General features: G+C 40.9%; 1 protein-coding gene across 1 annotated transcript in view; it reads right to left on the bottom strand.

Annotated features, from left to right (window-relative positions):
* The window catches only part of prex1 (phosphatidylinositol-3,4,5-trisphosphate-dependent Rac exchange factor 1), a 152,875-nt gene that overhangs the window by 38,001 nt on the left and 99,028 nt on the right, over window positions 1-15,846 (bottom strand). The window contains exons 10-13 of the mRNA XM_002933157.5: window positions 10,983-11,127; window positions 7,208-7,308; window positions 4,306-4,409; window positions 125-174 (exon numbers count right to left, since the gene is read on the bottom strand). Of these exons, the coding sequence (XP_002933203.2) occupies window positions 125-174; window positions 4,306-4,409; window positions 7,208-7,308; window positions 10,983-11,127 (400 nt within the window). The remainder of the gene's footprint in view (window positions 1-124; window positions 175-4,305; window positions 4,410-7,207; window positions 7,309-10,982; window positions 11,128-15,846) is intronic.

Genomic DNA, 15,846 nt, shown 5'->3' with positions numbered 1-15,846 from the left:
ATATGTTATATATCATTATATATCATATAATTATATATATCATTATTGTATATCATTTTCTCTCTATAGATGTACAACACTGGATACATAAGTGTGCTCCATGGAAATTATTTGTAAGACTTACTTTACAACGGGGGTGAAAAGGCTGTGCAGCCGGCAGTAGAGCCTCACGCCCTGTAAGCAAAAAAACAGATTCATTGGTTACATTCATGCCACAATAAAGGCAACCAAACACTCAGAAGTAAAAGAGGATATTTCTGTTTTTCTTTTATGCTTCAAATAGGAAAATAACAGGTATAAAAAGCTGCCGGATATGAGACAGACTGGAACCTGGGATGCCTAAAAAAGCCCACTATGCACAAACATTTCCCTGCTGAATTGTGCTTAGTACAGGGGAATCCCTATGCTGCCATAGTTTTATGGTATCTCTCTGTACAGGCTATGAGCAAACTTAGGGGCTGTTCCTGCTGAATTGTGCTTAGTACAGGAGAATCCCTATGCTGCCATTGTTTTATGGTATCTCTCTGTACAGGCTATGAGCAAACTTAGGGGGCTGTTCCTGCTGAATTGTGCTTACTACAGGGAAATCCCTATGCTGCCATAGTTTTATAGTATCTCTCTGTGCAGGCTATGAGCAAACTTAGGGGGCTGTTCCTGCTGAATTGTGCTTAGTACAGAGGAATAACTATGTTGCCATAGTTTAATGCTATCTCTTTGTACAGACTATGTGCAAACTTAGTTCCTGCAGAACAGTGCATAGCACAGCCTATTTTATCAGAGATTTATAGTATCTCTCTGTACAGAATAAGCAGGGTTGTTTCTTTGAATATTACAGCTAGAATTTTCAATTACCAAACATTTTGGACAGGCCCCATGTCCCTTTGCTGGCTTTTTGTAAGATGATTACACAGTTAGAGGAGACTATTCCATACTATTACATCGGCACATTCTATTTTGTGTTTATAAAAGCAGCAGAACACATTCTTTGACACATTTCCATTTAGTTCCCAGCACTAAAATCGCTGCCTGGCACCTGCGGTGCAGTGTTTAGCCGCACAGGACAGTTAATACTGGGCAAAATGAAGCACAGAATGTCATTGCAGATAAGCCCGCCATTTCTATGAAGAGCCTATCTAATGCAAACATCTGCTTATGTGCCTAGTGGGGGGGCTAAAAATTTTTTATATTCTCCCCTTTCTCCTTACCGACAAACAGAGCTAATAAGCAGAAAGTGTAGTGGAAATCAGTGCTACACATAACTGCATCTAAACGCCTTTAAATCTAAAGCACCAAGTGGCTATGAGAAATTATTGGGCCCCAAATTACTCAGTAAGAAGGCTCTCTCCCCAGTAGTCGCCAACCAAAAAAAAAAAGTTGTCAAAAACTTCCCGCCCCTAATCTATCCAGACACACCCACTACTCTACACTGCCCCCTTGGTGGCACACAAATCTGACATTTGCCAATCTTGGGGCTTCACTCTGTTCTGGGAACCCTAACTAAACTCCTCCCTGATGTAAAGGTATGAAATATATACAGGTATGGGACCCGTTTTCCAGAACGCTCGAGACCTGGGGTTTTCCGGATAAGGGATCTTTCTGTAATTCATATCTCCTACCTTATGTCTACTAAAAAAATTATTAAACATTAATTAAACCCAATAAGGATTAATTATATCTTTGTTGGGATCAAGTACAAGCTACTGTTTTATTATTACAGAGAAAAGGGAATCATTTAACCATTAAATAAACCCAATAGGGCTGTTCTGCCCCCAATAAGGGGTAATTATATCTTAGTTGGGATCATGTACAGGTACTGTTTTATTATTACATAGAAAAGGGAATCATTTAACCATTAAATAAACCCAATAGGGCTGTTCTGCCCCCAATAAGGGGTAATTATATCTTTATTGGGATCAAGTACAGGTACTGTTTTATTATTACAGAGAAAAGGGAATCATTTAACCATTAAATAAACCCAATAGGGCTGTTCTGCCCCCATTAAGGGGTAATTATATCTTTGTTGGGATCAAGTACAGGTACTGTTTTATTATTACAGAGAAAAATGAAACCATTTTTAAAAATGTGAATTATTTGATTAAAATGGATGACCTTCCCGTAATTCGGAACCGGATAAGGGGTCCGATACCTGTATTTAGTTTAGTCACATGAGTGGGAGCTGCCATAAGTCAATTCCCCGGCAGAGTCATGTGGCCCAAATTGTTAAAAGAACTGGCAGAAGCAATTAAATCACCTCAAAATGCCTTGTGTGCCACTGCCCTTAAAAGCAATTACTTTGTAAATAAAGTTTCTACAACCCACTCTGTATATTAAAGATTTTTTTAGTTGAATATTTAGTGGCCAATGAGATGAATCTGGTCCCTCTTAATATTAAGGTCTATATTTTAATCTTTGGGTGCTGCTATAACCAGGCATTTGCTTTAAATTAATTGATTTAAACCACTAGAAGGGCTGCTGGGACGCTTTCCAAAGAAACACTAATTATTTTATGCCTATGGTATCTCCCTTCACAATAGAGAAGTGGTTTATCCCTCCTGCACAATGGATATTGGGCTTTTGCAGGAAACAAAAAGATATGAATCTCATTTTCTGTTCCCATGTGTTTCTATGAATGGGCCTTTCCCTAAATTCCCCCCCTCCCTCGGGGCCAGATTAATCCCACTGCCCTGCGCTTTCCCCTCTCATTAATGGGAAAAGGAGGTACAGAAAGCGCTGAATGAGCCGCCGCATTCATCAAGTTAACGAGCAGAGTCGTACCGGGTCCTTAATCTGTTATTTTATCTGGAATCCTGTTAGCGCAGCCCATATACGAGCAGGGTATCGTGCCAACCAGATGTGAGGATTCTTGCAAACCAAACAGCATGTAAAATGTTTACATTTATATTCTGAAACAAAGAGTTTTCTAAAATCACCAATTTCAGTTATGTAAATCTTGCAACTTTTCTTTCTCTGTGAAATAATCCAGAGGAGCGAGGCCAGAATTGTTTAATATGAAGTAGAACTTACTGACATAATGTGATGTTACTGCCTGTGAGTTCCCCAGCAGGAGTGCTACGGAAGCCTCTATACTATTGGCAGTAATACTGTAGATTCCTGGCTGTTACGGCGTATCTCAGCCATAGTACTGAAACTACACCGTGCACAATGTGCCTTCTGTTCTGCAGAGTGCCAGGAGGTGGCGCTTCCTTTCAGGGCACAAGTCATTAGCCAGAAACCATTAGATTGCCAACAAGGTCAATTCACAGAGTGGCCTAGTGTGATGTCATCTCAGCATAACGACCCGGCAAGCAGGTCCCATCTGTATCTCTCCCTTGAGGAGACAATATCTGACCCCCTTCTGCTTGTCCAGAGCTAATCAGCCTAATGGGTCCATATCTGGCATGTTAGGAGGGGGCCTGGGCAGCAGAACAATAGGACATTTTAAAAAATGCAATGTCTGGGACTGTACACCAATCTTGCCACTGACATCTATTTGAATATACCATCCCAAGCTCATCACTATGCAGAGATAATGTTTTCAGGCTTTTTTTTCATGATTTATTAAATGTAAAGGGATAGGTTAATTTGCCCAAGGAACCATATTTGTCTGCCTGCTTATTACCAACCTCTGACAATTGCTCATAGTCTGTACAAAGAGATACCATAACACTTTCCACAATAGATATTCCCCTGTACTAAGCACAATTCAGCAGGAACAGCCCCCTAAGTTTGCTCATAGCCTGTACAGAGAGATACCATAAAACTATGGCAGCATAGGGATTCCCCTGTACTAAGCACAATTCAGCAGGAACAGCCCCCTAAGTTTGCTCATAGCCTGTACAAAGAGATACCATAAAACTATGGCAGCATAGGTATTCCCCTGTACTAAGCACAATTCAGCAGGAACAGACCCCTAAGTTTGCTCATAGCCTGTACAGAGAGATACCATAAAACTATGGCAGCATAGGGATTCCCCTGTACTAAGCACATTTCAGCAGGAACAGACCCCTAAGTTTGCTCATAGCCTATACAGAGAGATACCATAAAACTATGGCAGCATAGGGATTCCCCTGTACTAACCACAATTCAGCAGGAACAGCCCCCTAAGTTTGCTCATAGCCTGAATAGAGAGATACCATAAAACTATGGCAACATAGAGATTCCCCTGTACTAAGCACAATTCCGCAGGAAAATAGAGGTCTTTATGTCCCTGTCTCTCAAGTGTCTGGTAGCTTTTAAGACCTATTGTTTGCCTACCTAAAGTGCCCTTTAAAAAACATACATACCAAAGTTCTGGGAATAATGTACCTTTGACATGATGTCCTCCAGTTCGCTCCTTGCTTTGTATGTGCCGTCATCATATCGGAAACGGTAGAGAACTTGCTCGTTCTTAAACTGGTGTTTGTCTGAAACTAATCACATGGGAAATGGGTTATTACAATTCCAAAAGTGTCCAGGTTACAGAAATGGCTCATAAAATCAGTAATGAAACACTATCCTATCTCTCATTCAAACCACTCCCTGGTTTCTAAGGTAATTTGAACCCTAGCAACCAGATAGCTACTGAAACTCCCAACTGTAGAGCTGCTGAACAAACACTGAAATAAGTAAAAAAAAACTACAAATAATTGGCTTGTGATGCTTCCTATTCTCACTAAACTTTCTACTGACGATGGTCAGTCAGCCCAAATGAACAGCAGGCGGCACTGTTTTCTTATATGCATATAATAGCAGTCAAAAAACTTCTAATATCTTGAAAACTATTATAAAAATGCCAATTGCAAAAGTGCTCAGAGTAGCAATTTTAAATTAATTTGTTTAGAGGGTTTACATTCCCTTTAATGGTGCAAAAAGGATTTTATTTACCCATAACTGCACCATAACTCTGCCTTACAAAGTCCAATAGGTGTCACTGCAATCTATGCCTCGTCCTCGTATCCCACTGGGGGCGGCCGGCTCGATATCTAGGGTATTGCACAACCTTTAACCAAAGGCTCTTTCCCCTGTGCAGGGAATTTGGATGAAGCACTATATCTACAAGTGTTCTCAGAACATCAGATGGATAAAGGAATTGTTTTCCAATAAAAAAAAAGCAGAGGAATTTTTATCGCTGAATAAATATAAGCTGCTTGTCAAAATGTTGGAACCGGCCGGCATTCGATTGCTTAATCGTCATATCACCAAGTGGCTGCCAGGAATGTTGTGAAATGAATGGAATGTAAAACGCGAGTTCTTTCTATATGAATAAGCTCGTTAGACCATTTTTGGACATGTGTGTGTGTGTGTGTGTGTATATATATATTCAGACTTAAAAGGGTTTGCAGTTGGTCTTTATTTTTTATCTTTTTATAAAAAATTATTTAGCTTTTTGTTCAGCAGCTCTTCAGTCTGGACAGCAACAGCAATCTAGTTGCTGGGGTCAAGTGTACTATAGCAACCAGGCAGTGGTTTGTCTGAGAGACTGGAAAATGAATAGACGAGGGCCTGAATGGAAAGATAATAAATAAAAAGTAACAATAACAACAAACACACTCTTGCAAAGGAATAGTTTTTTTGGTTGATCCCAGTGGCAGTGACCCTGACAACTAGAAAGTATTTTAAACTGCAAGATGAAAAGTGGAAGAAGAGGAAGGCAATAATACAAAAAAGAAGACTAATTGAAAGGCTTCTAAGAATAGGCTCTTCTATAACTCCGTGTGGGCTGTATAGCACTGGGATTCTAGGATCAATTTCAGCCAGGGCACTATCTGCAGGGAGTTTGTATGTTCTCCCCACTTTGGTTTTCTCCCACACTCCAAACACATACAGGTAGGCTAATTGGCTCCTGAGGGACATTAAATTGTAAGCTCCACTAGGGCAGGGACTGATGGAAATGTGATAGGGACCTTAGATTGTAAGCTCCACTGGGGCAGGGGACTGATGGGAATGGGATAGGGACCTTAGATTGTAAGCTCCACTGGGGCAGGGACTGATGGGAATGTGATAGGGACCTTAGATTGTAAGCTCCACTGGGGCAGGGACTGATGGGAATGTGATAGGGACCTTAGATTGTAAGCTCCACTGGGGCAGGGACTGATGGGAATGTGATAGGGACCTTAGATTGTAAGCTCCACTGGGGCAGGGACTGATGGGAATGGGATAGGGACCTTAGATTGTAAGCTCCACTGGGGAAGCGACTGATGGGAATGTGGGAGTTTGTATGTTCTCCCCACTTCGGTTTTCTCCCACACTCCAAACACATACAGGTAGGCTAATTGGCTCCTGAGGGACATTCGATTGTAAGCTCCACTAGGGCAGGGACTGATGGGAATGTGATAGGGACCTTAGATTGTAAGCTCCACTGGGGCAGCGACTGATGGGAATGTGATAGGGACCTTAGATTGTAAGCTCCACTGGGGCAGCGACTGATGGGAATGTGATAGAGACCTTAGATTGTAAGCTCCACTGGGGCAGGGAGTGACGGGAATGTGATAGGGACCTTAGATTGTAAGCTCCACTGGGGCAGGGACTGATGGGAATGTGATAGGGACCTTAGATTGTAAGCTCCACTGGGGCAGGGACTGATGGGAATGTGATAGGGACCTTAGATTGTAAGCTCCACTGGGGCAGGGACTGATGGGAATGGGATAGGGACCTTAGATTGTAAGCTCCACTGGGGCAGGGACTGATGGGAATGTGATAGGGACCTTAGATTGTAAGCTCCACTGGGGCAGGGGCTGATGGGAATGATGGATCATCATGGAAAATAGAAACAATCAAATCCCACAATATATATTTATGTGTGACTATAACGAGTTTGGAGAGGGGCAGAACTTGGTTTTAAGATGGATATGCATTCTAACCTTAGATTTGTTCCTGTTGGGAAATCAGTAAAGGGCAAGCAGTAACGCACAGGCAATTTATTCCAAATATTTGATATACTGATACAAACACAATTAAAAGGAAAAAGCACCAGGTATTTCAAGTGAAGCAAAGGAAACACAGTTAAAATATGAACCATTATATAAAAGATTCAGGATTTCCACATATACCATTTCCACAAATATCCATGGGTTTTAACCTCAAGAAGCGGGTATATTGTTTTACTATACAATATACCAGCATTTACATATACATTTGCCAGTCAAACTGGTATCACACTTACAATTCCCTTTCACTCAAGGACCTCAGGGGGGGGGCACACAATTTAGATTTAGTGTGTCAAGCCTACCATGATGGATGATCCCATTCTCCAACAGTGCTTGGCCCAGATTGACCCCTTCTTCTGCTTTGCTGATCTCTCCATTCTCCATCAGCCAGGATACAAGCTCGCTGCAACAGACAAGCAGGCGACACAATGCATTAATAAACACCTATCTATAAACTCGTTAGAGGCACTATTCCCTGTCAAGGAGCTGATGATTGCCAATACAGCGTTGCTAAACGGGAAATCTTTAACATAATCAGCAAAACCTGAATGCAGCAATAGATCCTTTCTTCATGTTTACTCATGTACATGCAACAATGCTTAGGAATAGAAACTGACTTTCTTCCTTTTGGTTTCTGGCCCGGTTACCCTTTGTTCATTGTCAATCACCTTTGTTCCAAATTCCAATAGTCCGCTGCTGCCCCCTTCACACTGCCATAGTGAGGAATGTACCCACTCCTTCCCAGCATGCTTTAAGGCACACTGTCTAAAAACAATGCTGTACAATACATAAATATTATTTTATGCATCCAGAGTCGGACTGGAACCACAGGGACCCACCAGAAAACATTAGCCCACAGGCCCACTCTCCCAACAATTTTTCCTCCTTTCCTCACCCAACCTCTTTATTCTCCTAGTCTCTTTTATTTACATGCAAGCATCTATTCTTCCATCTATTTATCTTCTTTGTTTTCATTCAGAAATAGGAAATGACCATGAAACAGGCCAAATGGTCAGGAGCAGGAGGGCCCACTGACCCCTGGGTCCACCGGGAGTTTTCCTGGTATCCTGGTAGGCCAGTCCGACACTGTGTGCATCATATAATATTGTAGGACAACTGTGGGGCTCCCATAATGCCAATAGGTCTCTGCATTCCATAAACAGATGAATAGTTTTCATTAGATACAGTAGCACTGAACTAAATTATATCAATATATGGCAATATTTTTCACTGTTCAAAAAGCAGATATATGTTGCTATTGGAAACAAGCAGCATTCAATGAAACACAAGTTATTATTCTCCCTGCTACAAAAGTAAGGAATTCAATTATCTACACAACCACAACAAAATATAAACCAGCTGCGATCACTTTCCCTACCGTGCAATTAGCGTCTGGTATGATTATCATTACTTAATTACTGCACGCCCTCCAAGCTGAAGTGCCCTATAAATAAGAGGCCTTTTAGGAGCATGTATCCAAGGTAACCCATTGAGTTTAATATAGGCCTGTCGTCTGGGACATTGCTATAAATAAGTTTATGATTGGCTGGAGTGTGCTATATGATGTAATTCATTCACTCCTTATATTGAGGCAGGAAAGCAGCACTTACAGAGCCCTATGGATTTCATGCCGAGCGACTGGGGAAGTGCGATTAAGACAGTGTTTATGGGTCATAGCAAAAGTAATGACACCACCTGTCTATTTTTAGGAGCAACGTGCTATGAATAAGTGGTCTGAGCCTCCTGGGATCAAAGGGCCATATATTTTATTTTACAGGTTCACTATCACTATTTCATTTATAACTGACGCAATAAAAATGTTAATGTTACAAATGATTGTTTTGAAAGATACAGCCACATCCTTTAGTTGAGCACAGAAGTTTAGACCGATTTTTGGTCAGATATCAGTTGTGCAGGGCTATTGGTGGGCCCCATTCACGGGGCAATAGACTGCTGACTTGGCCCATGTATGGGCACCTTTAGAATCCCACGATAAAAAGGGAGTGGATAGGTCAGTGTCTAACATGAGAGTAAATTAATCCACCATGATCATTGCTTAGTTGGATGATACTATATAGTTAATAATTCTACCTACACTACACATATGTATTAGGCCACTGTGGCACATACTTTCCCACTCCCATGGGGGAGTGGGATAGTAAGGGCTGGGACAGTGGATGAGCCCCACTATGAAAACACCTGCACTTCCAGGCACATAGATTATTGTCTCTACGTGTGTTTTAGCAGAGGCAATTCTCAGTATTGTCTATGGCAGGGGATTTTCTGGTGTTTAGCAGCCATTAAAAAGTAGCTGCTACTAGTGGCTCCATGTGTCTTCACCCTTATTCTTCTGGTTCAGGTCAACAGCTCAAACAAATGGAACACCAACTGCAGTTCTGCTTCACTTCTGCATTTGCTGATCCACCAGGCACTGGCCAACATGGTACATCAGCAGAGGAAACCTTCAAACCTTAGTACAAAGTACATAGATATTGGTTGGGATGATCGGGCCACCATAAATGTACAAAAAAAAGTTAATGTTTTATATAACTGACTTGCAGATCCATAGCCCCCAAGAAAGACCAAGTATCTATCATGTTGGGGTAATGCAAGGATTGTTATGGTGCAAGAGGTTAGTCGGACATTTAAAGCTTCTTTTATCATTAAGCATAAACAGTGCCTTTATTTGGATGAGTGTGTTTCTTTGATGCCAAATCCAAACCAGATCAAGGACCAGCTTATCATTTTCTTTACACATACTCAGCACAATAGATCAAAAGAGAATTAATTTATAATTGGCTAAGACTGAACATCTGATTTTTTTTTTCCTCACTCCTCTCTGTGAAGATTGAAAATAAATACAACGCAGCCAGTAAAAACCACTTCCTCTAGCGCTCACTTGAACCTATTAATATGATGTCCCCTCTTACCACAAACATACTTTATTCCGAGCGGCATCCAGAGCAGCCAGGGAAACATAAAGGCTAATGAAAAAGTCATTTTTAAAAATGCTGGGTGAGTTTTACATAACAGATGACTTTGGTGGAAAGGGAAAGCAGGGTAACAATGCACTCTACCCCCTTACATGTGAATCCAAGTTGGAGAAATTAGAAATTATTTTTAGGCTTTGACATTATAAATAAGCCTAAGGGCACTTTCTCTTCAGTTTCCCTTTGTAAATAAACCCATATGGCTGCCTGTTGCATAGACTGCCTGGGTTTCAATGTAAGTGTTGATGGGAGGTTGATGCCAGGTAAGTTATGAAGTGCCTGGCCTAGTAGTAGTGATTGCATCACAGCTATTTTGACCTGTCAGCTTTAATAGTTACTAGAAATAATAGGAATATTTAAGATTGTATTAATATGCTGCCTCAGCCTATTAAATGTGCAACCAACTGAGTGTTCGTTACAAAGCTGGCCAAGGGGTGTGACTACAAAGGAAGCAAACCCAGCGGCCATAGGGGGGGCCAGGAGTTACAATGATCATGACATGTATAGATTCTACAGTCTGAGGAGCTGTACCTAAAAGGAAAATGCCACTAAAGCCTGAAGATACGATGTAATAAATCTAAATTAGAATTTTTATTTAAAAAAAAAAAAAACACTTCAATTACACCATAGTGGTCCTGTTCTACTGTTTATTTTGGATTTGAAGTTCTTTCTCACTGGGAAAACTTGTTGGGGAAATACTCTATTTCTTCAAAAATGCCAAATGACTTTTTAAATATATATTGTACTGTAGGCATACTGTACTTGTCTGGGTATATGACACATACTGCTAGCATTAAGATGCACAACCGGTTGTACAAGAAGGTCAAAATATATGTCTATTTTCAGAAGAACATCTAAATAAGGAATTAGAATGATTATTTTTAAAGCCTTTCCTTCCTTTGTGAAATTCCAAAAGCCTCCCATAATACACGGGTCTATGCTCTATAACAAGTTCTGGCAGCAATGAATGGGTTACCCTGTCAACACAAGCCTCATTACAAATGCTGACCGTGATCTTCCACAAACCCTGCAGAGACTTTCAGGTCATGGGCATGAATGGTTCTTTTCAGTCCCTAGCAGGACTTACTTGCCGTGAAAGCATTTGGGAATGGTGCTGAACTTTCTCCTCCGGTCTTTGATAAGGCTGGATTTCTTGCTCACCATGTGATAAAGTTTCTCCCCTTTTTCTGCGATCATCACATAGGCATCTCTCTCCATCCCGAGTTTCAGACCTGAAGAGGAACAGATGCACTCGATTACAATAACGTGTTTAGATGACATTACATAACTGTTTGAAGTCTTTACAAGGCTCTGGTCCGGACTGTCTATTGCTAAAAACAGACCACAAGCAGGGTTTTTTAGCTCTGAACATTTCTGGTAGAACCGCAATCAGTTCCAGAAGAATGCTCCATGGGTATGGCACACAAATAAATCATGTGAGAAAACGTTTATTAACGTTGCTGGGTGTCTCACAAATATCACTAAATAGCTCCTAATGTTCTCTAAGCATTGCAAAACATGTCAACAACATGAGGCAGATTGCCATGGACCTTCTGCATCTCCTACTAGACTAATATTCTTCCACCCATTATGCTGGAGGCCTTGAGTTATGACTCCCAATCATCCTTTTATGCTACAGAGGTGCAAATATGTGAAGCAACATTGAGTGGCAATTTGGCCTTTCTAGACTGATGCAAACCATGTTTCCTTGCACAGAGACTACTGGCAAACCTGTAGGAATGTTACTGTTGCTTCCATCTCAGATCATTTCTAAACAGCCAGTGAAGTCGGACCATGTCCCCATGGGGGTAACCACCCTACAGGAGGCCTATAACAGCACATAAGAATGGCTTTCATCAGCCCAACACAGTGATGCTTTACTTAAGGCTGAACTGCAAGCTGAGTCAGTAGGGGGTCAATGACTCCTAGGAGCAGCACTGTGTGGCTGTATGGCAATGAAATAATCTACAACTTATAATTTTAGAGTATTAAAACATTTTTATCTGCTGCCTTTCTTTAAGAAATTAACATGTTCATGGCCAATCTCAATCTCTATTAGGCCAGGACATAATATAGAGACTTACCACCAAGCATGTGGATTGCATGCAGGGAATTTACCTCTAAAAATGTAAAAAGGGAAAATATTCCTTTTATTGCTTTGGGATCTAAACATGCAGCTTTGTTTATTACAGTCTTTTTTTTTTTTTTTTAAAGAACATGTGAAGATATTTAAAATTTAATATGTCAGATGGTCTCCTCATGAGCATCTTCCCCTTGCTTTTCAAAGGACTTTCAAAAGCAATGCAAGTTACAATTCTCCCTTTGTAGAACGCATTCTGTTGGGCCTGATCCTTAAGGATCTCTGTGAAAAATAGACCCATTTTAATTTGTCTGCAGAAACATGCAGGCAACTCCTACCAGGTAATAAAATTCACAAACATGCACCAAAAGCAAAGCCCAAAGACATGGCAACCATTGGAAAGACTAATACACAGAGCCACAAAGTAGCTCTTTAGGGAAAGGTGAAAGGCTAAAGCTTATGAAATATGGTGCTCATTGGCTAGGTCTTTGCCCAGTTTGGTCACTGATCCACAACTGGGCTGATTGGATCATCCAGACCAGCATCAACAGCCCAATATGGTCCTCATCCAATGGGATTTTCATACCAACCTAAGAGATATCTGGACAGTCTCAGGTCTGACAGCAGTTGGGCAGGCCATTAATTTAAAATACACAGATCATTAAGCTGCTTACTTGACCTGGAGCGGTCACGTTGGTAGCTACTGCAGGCCTATGTATGACAATCATAAGGACTACCTTGTAATGGACAGTTTTTCCAACTCTTCTTATGATTACAAATGGAAAAATGGATAAAAACACATTTAACCAAACAGTTTTTAAAGCCAACTCTCTCCCCTAGGACTGCCACTTTTTTAGCTATTTGCACATTTTTTAAACATATTTTCTCTCAAATCAGTCTTTCAGTCCCTAGGGGAGCAACCTGTGATCCAATGACATGTTCCATCTTCTCCTGCACATAATAGTGAAAATAATTGAAGAGACACTTGGCAACCCCTGAGTATCATCAATATGTGATAAACAATATGTGACCACTTAACTTTGATGTATACGAATACCTAGGTTATGTCTGCCATTAGCTCCCATTTCAGAAGAAATAAAATCACAATATAGGGGCCCTCCTATTCATTTATACCACTCTACCTGTTAAAGCTATGCATAGCTTATTGTGTGCCCAGAACATTCCGTCTCTGTATATTTGTATTTATACATATGGGAGGGAGGTGCCATATTGTTTCCCTTAGACAGTACAGTATGAGGGTACAGCTTATTGTGTGCCCAGAACATTCCTTCTCTGTATATTTGTATTTATACATATGGGAGGGAGGTGCCATATTGTTTCCCTTAGACAGTACAGTATGAGGGTACAGCTTATTGTGTGCCCAGAACATTCCTTCTCTGTATATTTGTATTTATACATATGGGAGGGAGGTGCCATATTGTTTCCCTTAGACAGTACAGTACGTGGGGTATATATCATTGTGTACACAGAACACTTCTCTGTTTATATATGCTGAAATGTTGTATAATGAATATTTAATCCCACTGTTACCATTATTATTACATCATTGGCAATGTCTCTGATAGGAGACTCATTCCATTATGTCACCTCCTGTGAAGTCATACAGTTTCCTTATGGATTACAAGATGCTTACAGTCCAGGGTTATTCCTTTAGTTTCTCTCCAAGAAAGATGACAGCCTGTGATCACTATTAATGTCAGCCGGAGGGGCTTTATAGACGATCAGATGCACCAAGAATTTAAGGAATCTGAATAAATCTCTATGAGACAGAAATAGAGCTGGATGCCTCCTGGCTGTCTGTAATCACACGCTCTGCGCTGTTTAAAAAGATTCAGCTGGAATAACAAGCCGCCGTGTCTTTAAAAACATTTATATTTTTTAAGTACACATACTAGGCTTATAGGTCACACAGCGGAAGCCAAAAGCCTTGTAACTCGCAGAATAAATTGCATCCCAGTTACATGTCAATTATGTCTGGCACTGGATCCTGGCAAGTCACACATCTGGCTACCTGCCACCGTTTATTCATCTAGGCACTGTTAGAAACAATTAGTTGCACTAATACGGCCAAGCCCAGTATATATGGGTTATTAAGTAGGAAATAGTTCTAGCCTTACAGTTACATACAAAGTTCCCTCCGTTCCATAAAAATATAAAGTAAAAAATGGGAGACCTAATAATATACTCTACTTGATGACTTACCCAGTTGGGATCTGTGCCACTGTGACAGAATGCTCTGTTATACAGATAGCTAGAATCTCAGCCTTAAAGCAGGGCAGGACTGCTGCTTACAATGGGTATCAGATAGGATCTGTGCCACTGTGACAGAATGCTCTGTTATACAGATAGCTAGAATCTCAGCCATAAAGCAGGGCAGGACTGCTGCTTACAATGGGTATCAGATAGGATCAGTGCCACTGTGACAGAATGCTCTGTTATACAGATAGCTAGAATCTCAGCCATAAAGCAGGGCAGGACTGCTGCTTACAATGGGGATCAGATAGGATCTGTGCCACTGTGACAGAATGCTCTGTTATACAGATAGCTAGAATCTCAGCCATAAAGCAGGGCAGGACTGCTGCTTACAATGGGTATCAGATAGGATCTGTGCCACTGTGACAGAATGCTCTGTTATACAGATAGCTAGAATCTCAGCCATAAAGCAGGGCAGGACTGTTCTTTACAACAATATCTGTCAGGTAAGCATCTGTATCATCTATCTGATATTTATGATATAAGTGGAAAGTCATGCTGCCAATGACTACAATGCAGATTAGGACACTGTTGCATCCACCCCAGAAGCAGCTCCACGGCCCTAAGTAATCTCTTTACTGTTCCGAGGCCCAAATGATCAGTGAAAAATGAGTGCATGTGTATGCTGGGCAAGCAATCTATCAGTTCATGGTGCTATTCTATGGATGAAATTCATACTGGGTAGCATGGCAGCTCCCTCTCTCGTTCATACAATCATGTAGATCAATAAACCTTCCTGGAAGCAATATAAAATGTCTAAAGGCTGATGTGGAACCAAAGTGAAGCAATCCTGACTGACAGTGTTTTTTCTTTAAGAATAGCAGGAATGGAAAACGTTCCGAAAAGTAAATTTACTTTGCTTAACAGACTTTCCATAATAAAATGTAAAGGGGAAAAAAATATCTGCAGTTTTGCGAAAATGTTATTTCCATAGACATAATTGTGGCGTCACTAACAGACTCTTAATGTTTCCAGTGTCGGCTACTTGAACCATAACTTCCATATCAGACAGGGTTTCTCGCCTAGCTGCCCCATCTCGCCATGGCAACGTGGCGGCACGCAGTGTCAAACAGACTTGGTTTATGGCATTTTCAGTAAAAGATGAGCTAACTAGTCCTTAACGCTCAACAATGAGTCTTGCTGATATACAAATATACTGAGCCTGGAATCTACCGTGAGAATTCATTTGATAACAGGGTTAAAGAGCCTGTGTATACACTGTCTGCATGGGAATCCTTTGGGCCCTTCCAGTTACAGATACTCATTAAAGGGAAAGCTGAAGGACCCTGGTGCAGAATTAAGACCTGTAGAGACACTTGAAGAACACTGCATGAATCCCAGAGTCAATGGTACGCTCCAAAGGTCAAGTTCTACCTATAAAATACTTTTTTTTTTTTAATCAAGATTACCATGTAAAAAAGAAAAAAAGACTTGTAAGATCAGGAAGCCTGTGTTTTGGGTATCCCTGCAGTACGCTATGGTATGAACCCAAGATATATACAGTGTCTATTTTCCCTTTAATGGACCATTATAAATTCCTATATAAAGCTTTAACCTCCCAAGCCTCTGTGGGTGTGTTACTGACTTGCAGTTTCAG

Source organism: Xenopus tropicalis, chromosome 10, assembly GCF_000004195.4.
Source record: "Xenopus tropicalis strain Nigerian chromosome 10, UCB_Xtro_10.0, whole genome shotgun sequence".
Taxonomy (NCBI): Eukaryota; Metazoa; Chordata; class Amphibia; order Anura; family Pipidae; genus Xenopus; species Xenopus tropicalis.
Note: the sequence above shows the minus strand (reverse complement) of the source record. Positions and strands in the feature narration are given on the sequence as shown.